General features: G+C 49.8%; 1 protein-coding gene across 1 annotated transcript in view; it reads left to right on the top strand.

The window, feature by feature from the left end:
* Positions 1-2,423: 2,423 nt before the first annotated feature.
* Positions 2,424-9,736, top strand: part of GABRE (gamma-aminobutyric acid type A receptor subunit epsilon) — a 29,883-nt gene continuing 22,570 nt past the window's right edge. Inside the window, exons 1-3 of the mRNA XM_055338641.1 lie at positions 2,424-2,540; positions 6,609-6,811; positions 7,225-7,292. Of these exons, the coding sequence (XP_055194616.1) occupies positions 2,485-2,540; positions 6,609-6,811; positions 7,225-7,292 (327 nt within the window). The 5' untranslated portion in view covers positions 2,424-2,484. The remainder of the gene's footprint in view (positions 2,541-6,608; positions 6,812-7,224; positions 7,293-9,736) is intronic.

The following is a 9,736-nucleotide window of genomic DNA, read 5'->3' as shown; positions in this document are numbered from 1 at the left end:
AGCACAGGCTCCTCCTTCTAATTGCAGTTTCCAGAACTGCCCAACCAGAGGGATATCTGGTCTTCCTGGGGACTCCAGGGCATCCTGACTTTTAACCTTGTGCTAGTAATTTCTGAGAGAAGTCCCTTTTCTTCTCTTGAGCCACATATGTGAGAGCCAAGACTACGTGCAAGGCCTTGCTTTCTATCTGTCCATTGCCAAGGCTGTGGCCTGGCATAGACAAGCACGCAGGAAGTACTTGGAGAGCTGCAACACAGTAATCATGCCCTGCCTTTTACAAGGCTCATGAGTTTCCACAGGTCCTTGCAGTTATCCTATTGGATGAGGTGGGTAAGGAAGATGGTAAAGTGTGATTAATCTCCACCCTTAAGAGAAAGGTGTCCCAGATGGGTCCTCTGATTAGGGCGCTGTAACTGCCTGCCTCTTTTGGCTGCCTTGGACTCAGTCACTTATTCAGCAAATATAACTAATGCTGGCCATTAAGCACTGCGCTCTACCCAGGGGAGTTCCATCTCTTGGAACTCCAGTGTCAGTGGAGGAGGGGACATCCATATAAGACATTTCAAGCCTAAGGCCGCTCTCCGCAGCACTCTGGTGCTGGACAGGAAGGCAGGCAGATGGTGCACAGCTTTCTTCTTGTAGTATGCTTGGGAATGCTCTGCATGTGCTTCATTCCTGCTCTGCAGCATATTGCCCTAGGGCAAGAGTGGCTATATCATTTGCAGGGCTGAGGGAAAAAATAAAAATGCAGAGGCATGTACTCAACAATTATTAAGAATTTCAAGAGGAGGACGGCAAAGCATCAAGCAAAGTGGGGCCCTTCTGCACAGGTCACAAGCCCATGAAGTTTGCCCTGCCACATGGCTAGGAAGCATGCACACAAGAGGTCTGAATGTGTCCTGCAGTCTTTTCTTTTCCCTCGCACAGAGGCTGAAGGAGCCTAGATCCCAGTAAACTCGGTGGCAAAAGAACACACACAGCTGCACACAGGCCAGAAACAAATATTTGTGTAGTGCCTCCTGTGTCCCCAGAACTCCTATAAGTTTCATAGATATGGTTGAAAACCAGACACACATGTTTTTTGGTTTGATTTGGCTTGGTTTCTGTCACTGAGCTTGCTCCAGTTGGGGAAACCCACTATAAACAAGCTCACAAAGAAATGCCCAGGAACATCATCAGTTAGTGGGCAGTTTTGTGGAGATGATGAAGCAGAGTGATGGGGTAGGGGTAGGGCAGTGGAGAGGGAGTATTAGGTTAGCTTGATACAGCAAAGGCTCTCCAAGGAGACTACTGCTAGCTATGATGCACATGGCCCCTTCTAGAGCAACAGGTGAGGATGCTGCTGATGTTCAGCATCAACTTGGCAGGCAAATTTCTGCAATCTTTTTCCCTCTCAAGCAAATCCTGAGGGTCTCAGTGACAACGAGGATGCTTGAGACTCTTCACTATCACCACTGTTTGAGGGCAGTGACCGCCACCCTCATCCCCACCCCCAGTGTCTACTCACTTCTACTTCTGGCATGACTGAGAGCCAAGTCTCCAGAAAGATTTGGCCAGCCAGTCTTGGAGAGGAGGTTTTTGAGGTCCCTCCACCCTCAGATGGTCCCTCTCACACCCAGGCCCCAGGGCTAAACCTGAGTCAGTCAGTGCCTCCATGTGGCTCCGGGAAAGTGCTCCAGGGATTGCTTAGGCCTGGTCCTTTGTGGTGGGTCCTCCCCACCCCCCACCCTCAACACCTGAGAAACTGGCCTGTGAAGTAGCTGAGACCAGAGCCTGCTGGAGAGACACCCCCACCCAAGTGTCTCTTCTTCCCCTGTGCCAAGGAAGGTACTCAGTTACCCAGCTTCCTTCGGATGTCTAGAGATGTACTCTGAAGGACCTGAAGGTCTGGAGGTGGGGTAAGGGAAATCTCAGAGGCCAGGAGATCTGGACAAGCAACAGGTGATAGGGGAGGGAGTCTAGGGCAGGCAGCCACAGTTCGATCCCGCAGTGCGCTAGCGGACTGGAGGGGGTCTAGAAGGAGGCAGGAACCCCCCCCCCCGCCCCTGCATCTCCCCTTTCCAGGCCCAGTGTGTGGCCGTCCTCTCAGCCGCCGCCGCCGGCCTCCGGTTTCCCCCGCCTGGGGCCCGCGCCGCGGCTCGCCTCTTCCTCCCTTCCCCCGTCCCCCGCCCCTGGCAGTCTGGCAGCGCCGCAGTCGTGGCGGCGGGGGAGCGGGGGGCCTTGGCGACCGGGCTCCCTCCTCTTCGCCCTCCTCCTGCCTCCCGCCCGCGCGAGCCTATCCACCCCACTCTCCGCAGCGGCAGCAAACACGTCGTCGGAGATTTCCATCGGGGCTCAGGGGGCGGGGCCAGGGTGGGGGGCGTGGGGCGGGGCGAGTGGGAGGAGTGGAAGTTGGAGCTCAACAAAACCCCGCACACCGCGCTCGGTGCGGCCAGACCGTGCGCAGCGACCTCCACGCAGGTGGTCGCGCCGGTCCCCACCACGATGTTAGCCAAAGTTCTCCTGATCCTCCTGGGCACGTCCATAATCCTCCCGTCTAGGTGAGTCTCCAGCCCTGGACCCAGAAACCCTCCGCGCCCAGCTCCCCCTCCCCTGGAGCTGGACCAGCTCCCCGGACCCCTGGGTCCCTGCGATCCTCGAGCCCCGCGCCCACCTTTTCCCGGCCACTGCGCGGGCCAGCCGGGCCCCGGGGCCCGGCGACGCGCCACCGGCCTCCAACTCGCTCCCTCTAGGATGGGGGCCCCAGACCCCTGAGGGGGCGCCCAGGAAGGAAGGCGGGAAGCCTGTTCCCTGGCCGCCCCGCGCCCCAGACTCCCGCTCTCCAAAACCACGGCGAGGGCCGGGGGACTAGCACGCTTCTCCCTCCTTGACTCTTCCGTGGGAAGAGGCTAGCGGCCCGCGGGGTAACTGGCCAAGGTAAGCTCGTGCTTCTGAGGCCGGGGTGGGGGTGTGTGGGGGGGGAGGCTTTGGGAAGATGGAACCCGGGAGGGCGCCCGGGCTTGGGGAGCCAAACTGCGCCTAAATGCTGGAGCGTTGGCTTGCGTGTCCTCTCGAATTTCTTTTTCTGAGCGCCTACTAACTACCAGGCACTGCGCCAGATAACTCTGACTTTACTTGCTTCCCTTCCCGCCGCTCCTCTCGTTGCCAGTCCCAGGCACGAGCCCCAGTTTACTCCAAGGATTCCCGCCCGTTATCCAGCCCCCTCCTCTCGGCCCAGCCTCCCCTTCCTGCATCCACCGCCGCCCCCCAACCCCTCACCCCCCACTCCCCACCCCCACCAGCACCAAACACCCTACTGGGTCTCGGACTGACCGAGCCAGAGGCCAAGAATGTTATTCTCTGAGGTCTGAGGTTTGGGTCCCGGATTTCCATCCCCACCCGCTTTTCCAAAGGCTAACAGCAGGTTTCCCTCGAGCAACCAGCTTCCCTTACACTTTCTTCTGGCCCCAGGACTTCACTCGGAAGGTTATTCCCTGAACTTCTGACTTTTTAGAGTAGAAAATGACTGCTTCATATTTTTGAGACAGTTTCCATTCCACAAGTCTCTCTGTCTTGGTTCTCTGTTTTGGGCAGAGGGGAGATGGTTTCTCCCCTCACCCCACAATGCTTCAGCTCCTCAGGGAAGGGGCTGTAGGGCTCCCTGCTGGCTCACCGGAGCCCTGGGGTGTGGGGGTTGGCCTCAGCAGGGGCTTGGCAAATATTTCTGAATGCGTGCTAGGAATTTCCAGTCATCCACATCCTTCCAGATATGAATTGGACTGTTTGGGAGAGCTGGCATGGTTATTGGCTAGGGCAAAAGAAGGGTCTCAGAGTGGGGGCAAAAGGAAGCCGGGAGGAACTGGGAAGAACAGCTAGGAACAGGGGCTGTTGACATGGAAACTACTCTTGCTGTCAGTGGAGGGGGCAAGGGAGGAAGGCCCCAGGGAGGATGGGCCGCAGCAAGTGGTGTTCAGACACTGTCAACATGGCAACCCATGATGTCAGCAAAGAGCTAAAGGTGGCCATGCAGTGTGTTGGCAAGAGACACATCAAACCAGGAAACCTTGCTCTGGTCCAGGCTCAGCCTCAAATGGTGGTGACTTTGGGCTCAGCCCTTCCCCCACATGGGGCTCAGTTTCTTACCCGAAAGGTTAAAAAGAGGGCTGATATGGGGGGAAAAAACAAACAAGCCAGCGGGCCCCCTCCTGGAGCTTTGCCAGTCCCCTCTTCCTCTCCTTCCATCCCCCACAGTTAGTTGGAAGAGCATCCTCACTAGTGGGAAGGGGTGCAGAGTTTCAGCTCCATCTTGGACTATTGCATCTAGAGGGATGTGGGTGCATGAAAAGTCCCCATGGAAAGATTCCACTAGCCCAGTACATGAGTGTTTTTCAAGCTTTTATTATTTCTAGTCCTGAAAGGGGGCTTAGTGTCTGGCTGAGGAAAGGTATGCAGTGTCAGCAGCTCCTTAACCTCAAGGATCCCAGGATGAGCATGTCTGTTTTGTTTGTATTTTTACTGGTGAAGGCTGACTGGAGAATTACAACAACCTCAGGACCTTCTGATATCATTTTCATCGCAGACATAGTTTGAAGCAGAGGGGCTTCAGTGATCCCTGGGCTTTTCTTGTGTGCCTCTTGAACGTTGGGGCTCTTGTTGTCGGCTTCAGACACTTGGGAGGAGCTGCTGCAGGCTCTTGGGTGGTCTTGGCTGGCAGTGCCCCATTCTGATTATACCGTGCTCATGGCCACGTCACACAGGCCTCTTCTCCCTCTCCCTCGGCCCCTCCAAAAGTCAGAGGACTGGGGGGATGGATGCCTCAGCGAAAGAGGACATTTCTGCATGTGTTATTTGGAAACGGAAACTGCCTTTCTCAAGCCCAGCTCTTCCCTTGCCCACAGTGGGAATTAACCACTTCAGACATGAAAAATGGCATAAATCTGGCACATCTGTATGCCAGTTAGGCAATTCTAAGAGCTTGAGATACTGCAGGAAAATGCTTTTAGCTGCACAAGTTGTCAGGCCCCTGTTCTGCACCACAGAAGCCATGCCTGTGGCTCCACCTACTCCCCCTCTGCTGCAAGCTTTACCACATGCCCTCCCAGTACACTCTCTTACCCAAAACAATCCACTCTCCTGCTTTACAATATTATAGACTAACTTTGCCGATGGCTTTCAAAAAAGCTTTTAATTTTGATTTTTTTCAAAGATACATAAAAGTACATACAGTAGAGTGAAACCCCATGTACCCATCACCAGCCCTGTTATTACCAATTCACGGCCACACTTCATCTCTCTATCCCCCACCACTCTCCATTTCAGCTTAAATTATTCTAAAGCAAATCTCAGACATCATATCATTTCATATGCAATTATTTTAGTATGCATTTCTAAATGCCAGGACTCCAAACACATAATAAAATACCACTATTATGCCAAAAAAATTAGAATGAATTTGTCATGGTGAAGACAAAATGGGATTTTTTAAAAATAAAGAATTACCATAAAGGAGGGATAGTATGGAAAGTCCCCAGAGAGCAGAAAGATTTAGAATAAATTAACAAATATAATCTGTTGCTGGCTCAAAATTTGCTCTATCCAGTGTTCGAATCTCCCCTGTTGTGTCATAAATGTTTTTTTGTTTTGTGTTGTGTTTTAGTTTGCCTTTGCAAATCAGGAGCCAAATAAGATCCATACATTTGCAGATTTTTATCAGCATTTATTTTTCAAAACACTTTTTTTATTGAATTAGAACGTATATACAGAAAAGTGCTCAAATCATTATTGTGTAGCTGATGAGTTGTCAGAAAATGACCACACCAGTGTTAGTACCCCACATCAGGCACTAGAACATGACTGGAATCTCAGAAGCCCCCTGATGCCCACTTCCTCACTGCAAAAGTACCAGGACTCTTAACTTCTAACACCTTCGGCGAGTTTCCTACATTGCCAGATGGCTTTTTTAATTTTCATTTAATTTAATTTAATTCTTATTTTTTGGCTGTGGCACTCATGCTGAGATCTAGTCTACCATCTCTCCTAGAAGACAGTCTCTGAGTAATGGACTCCTGCCTTTTCTCAGTGCTCAGAGTTTCCCACTGCCCCCAATTTGAAAGCAGTGAATATCACAAAAGCAAAGAAATGCAGAATATTCCCACGGTGTCCTGGTGTCCTGGCCCTCCATGGGAGAGGCTGTTCTGGCTTTCCTGAGCATTCCTCAGCGATCCTGGCCCCCTGCCCACCCATTTGCTCCCCAGTGGTGCTGGTCAGGCCGACTGGAGACCAGGGTTGGTAATGGCAGCTGATTGGCCAAAGCTCCTACAGTAATATCTCCTTCATCTTACATTGAGAAGTTCTTTTAAAATCTTTAGCTTGGTTTTGTTACTGGGATTTTTTTAAAATAAAGAATTACCATAAAGGAGGGATACTATGGAAAGTCCCCAGAGAGCAGAAAGATTTAGAAGAAATTAACAAATATAATCTGTTGCTGGCTCAAAATTTGCTCTTACCAGTCACTCTTTATGCCTTGGATACAGATTTATGTGGGTTTGCTTCTGTCCAAAAAGGCCTCAGCCAGGGCCCCTACAGAGTGGAGAACAGAGCTTCATTTTATGTTTGTTTTTATGTTCTAGGAGCGAAGGACCTCACGTTGAATCAGAAAGTGCACCCTCTGCCCGTGATGATGTGTATGGGCCTCAGCCCCAGGCTCCTGAAGAGAAGCTCCTCTCTGAAGAAACAAAGTCCACCATGAGGCTTGGAAATCTGCCAGCAGCCACTCACATCCTGAACAGTATCCTGAATAACTATGACCACAAACTGCGCCCTGGCATAGGTGGTGAGTAGCAGAACCTAACTCTTCCCCCTCGTGGAGTGGGAGGGTGAGGGCAAGGGGTGGAGAATGAGTGTGGGCTATAGGTGAGGGCAGGAACATCTGTTGCTGATATCAACTCTAGTCTCAGCACTGCTCTTGACCTTGATCTAGACTTTTTTTTTCCTTTTCTCACCCTCAGTTTTTCCAACTCTATGATAAGGTGAGTAGACTAGATCAGTGACCTTCAAGCTATGGCCAGCTCTTAACAGTCAATGAATTGGATCTTAAGATGAAAGAACAAAGAAAGAAATAGGATTGGATGTTGAAACCATGTCCCTAGTCATCACCCATATCCCTGTTTTCCCCTCTGACCCTGCTGCCCCCTGTCCCATGCCCTTGTTTGACACTTACCTGTGCCACTTCTGCTTCCTTTACAGAAAGGCCCACTGTGGTCACTGTCGAGCTCTCTGTCAATACCCTTGGCCCTATCTCTATCATGGACATGGTGAGTACTGATCTTTTTGTAATTAGAGTGTCTCATAGCCCAGGGTGCTGACCCATGGGGCCTTTAACATACTTGGTTTTTTTTTTTTTTTTTTTGGTTCTGTGTCTCCATAAGAGTTTTTGGTTTTGGTTTTGGTTTTGGAGCAGGAGTATTGAAACCAACACTGACTCTGAAAGGTGGGAAAAGGTAAATCCCTTGCTGCCTGAAGAGGACCTTCAGAATCCTGACCATATCTTCTAGTCTTCCATTCAAGATAAAAATAATAAAGTAACTTTGAACACCACAACAAAACGGCTCTTTTTTTCTGACAATGGTTTCTATAGACTTAAGTCTAGAGTTACTAACTATTGCTGTAAGACTGCTTTTCTCCTGTTGGCCTGGTTCCCTCTTTCCTTTTCCATTGTCATCATTCTAGTGTCAAGACTGTCCTCAGGGAGCTTCTATTATCTCTCCTTGAAATATGCAAAAGTCAAAGTCGCTGCCTATGCCAGTCTACATACTGACCTGGCCTCGTGTGTGATGTGCCTCCTGCAGTTCTAATGGCCTACACCCTGAAGTTCAACACTACACTCTACTGGTCAAGGCCCTCCATGGTTGGAGCCAGCTGAGGCTCTGGTTTTATTTTTCCCCCCACTCCTTTAGAGACCGCGTGTGCTCTAGTCACACTAGAGTATGGGTGTTACCAAATCACCTTGTACCTTTGGGTCTTTGTTCAAGCTATTTCCTGCTTGGAATGCCACTGCTATAATTTTCTACTTGCCACAAGCCTTATCCTTCCCAGCCCCTCTCAAATGGCATCTCTTCCATGGCATCTTCCCTGACCTCCACAGCTATAAATTGTTCCCTTCATACTCACACCATTCTCCTCTCTTTAGGATTCATATTTTTCTAGCTTATATCATAGTTATTTACCTGATCTTCTATACCTCATTGTACTGTAATTAGCTGCTGTTTGTCTGCCTTGCTCTCACCATCATGGTTTCCTTGGTGTCAAAGACTCAGTGTATGCTAACTGTGGAAATGAATTATGAAAGATGTCATATAAAAGTGACCTGTTTTTCCCTGATACCTAACAAGCCCGAGGGATACGGTCTAATAACTTAGCAGTCGCTGAACCTGGCATGCAACACAGAACTGGTCCAAAGAGGAGCCAACAACTTGATTTTCTTTGGCCAATAAAGTGCTGCTTTAGCCTAGGCCAAGTGCTGTTAGGAGATGCCAAAGACTCATGTGGTATTAAGTTTCCCCCAAGAAGCCTGGTCTTTTACATAATACCAAATAGTGCTTTACAACTGTGGGAGTTCTCAGTTCTTGTACAGTCTACTTTTCCCTTGTGACACTGGAGTTTTGTACTTGGTAAAGAGGGAGTGTGTGTGTCTTTCTCACACAGCCAATGAACAGAGCATACTTGTCTCCTTGGATCCTCACGACAGCCTGTATGGCAGGCAAGGCTGCCATTAGGATCTTCATTTTACATTTGAAGCAACTGGGTATCTCAGCAAGCATTCTGTTACAGGAGGGGTGTGGTTGTTTGAAGAGAGTTCCAACACCCCTCAGTTAATCAGATGTTGTGTAGAGCATAGGATTAGTTCCTAGAGAGAGAAACCTGAGCCCATAGCATGGAGATTTAAATCAAATGTTTCTACCTGTTTCCTGGTTAAATTTTTGAAACACCTAGCCTGAGCTTAGAAGTCAATGACCAGTCTGGGAATGACTGCCCATCATAACATCAACAGTTGCTAAGGCTTCTTCTTGCTGTGATAATTATTGTGAGCAACCCTAATTAAGCCAATTCCTTGACACTGAATTTCTAGAGTTTCAGGTGAGCTAAAAAAGATGTACAACCCAAGCTCCCTTGTCAAACTGAGGAAAAATTTAACTCCTAGTTATCAGTTGCTGTGTAATGAACTTACAATTGGTATCTTATTAAATAGAAATTAAATGCTCATTTGAAACACTATAACATACAGCAGGAGCACAGCCTGTATTGTGGAGGGAAGACTTCCCCTAGCTACCAAGCAGTTCACATGGCCTTGGAATGAAGGAGGTTCCATAAGCCAAGTTGGAACTGCCAGCTACTTGGGACTGTAGAAACACTCTGAAGGCCACCTATGAAGGCTGGCAGGGCTGGATGGGGCAGGGCTGAGGGCTCCCATGTGGATGATAGCTTGGCTTTTTTCTGTCTGCTTCTCTGGATTACTCCAGGGAACCTTCTCAGTCTGGAAGGCCAGCTCTTGGCAGTTTGGCAATGGCTCTCATCACCTTTTGGCCTGGGCCACAAAGCCAAGCTGGGATTGTTTCGACCTTTCCCCTGGGGGCTCTACTGGCCTCCAAACTGTGGGTTTTTGGGTGGTGTTCATTGTTGGATGGAGGATAACTCAGGAGAAAGACCTAGGAATTCTACAGGGGAAAATTGGACCTTGACACCCAAAGGGATTGTTGGT

The sequence above is a fragment of the Nyctereutes procyonoides genome, unplaced genomic scaffold, assembly GCF_905146905.1.
Source record: "Nyctereutes procyonoides isolate TBG_1078 unplaced genomic scaffold, NYPRO_anot_genome, whole genome shotgun sequence".
Classification (NCBI taxonomy): domain Eukaryota; kingdom Metazoa; phylum Chordata; class Mammalia; order Carnivora; family Canidae; genus Nyctereutes; species Nyctereutes procyonoides.
Note: the sequence above shows the minus strand (reverse complement) of the source record. Positions and strands in the feature narration are given on the sequence as shown.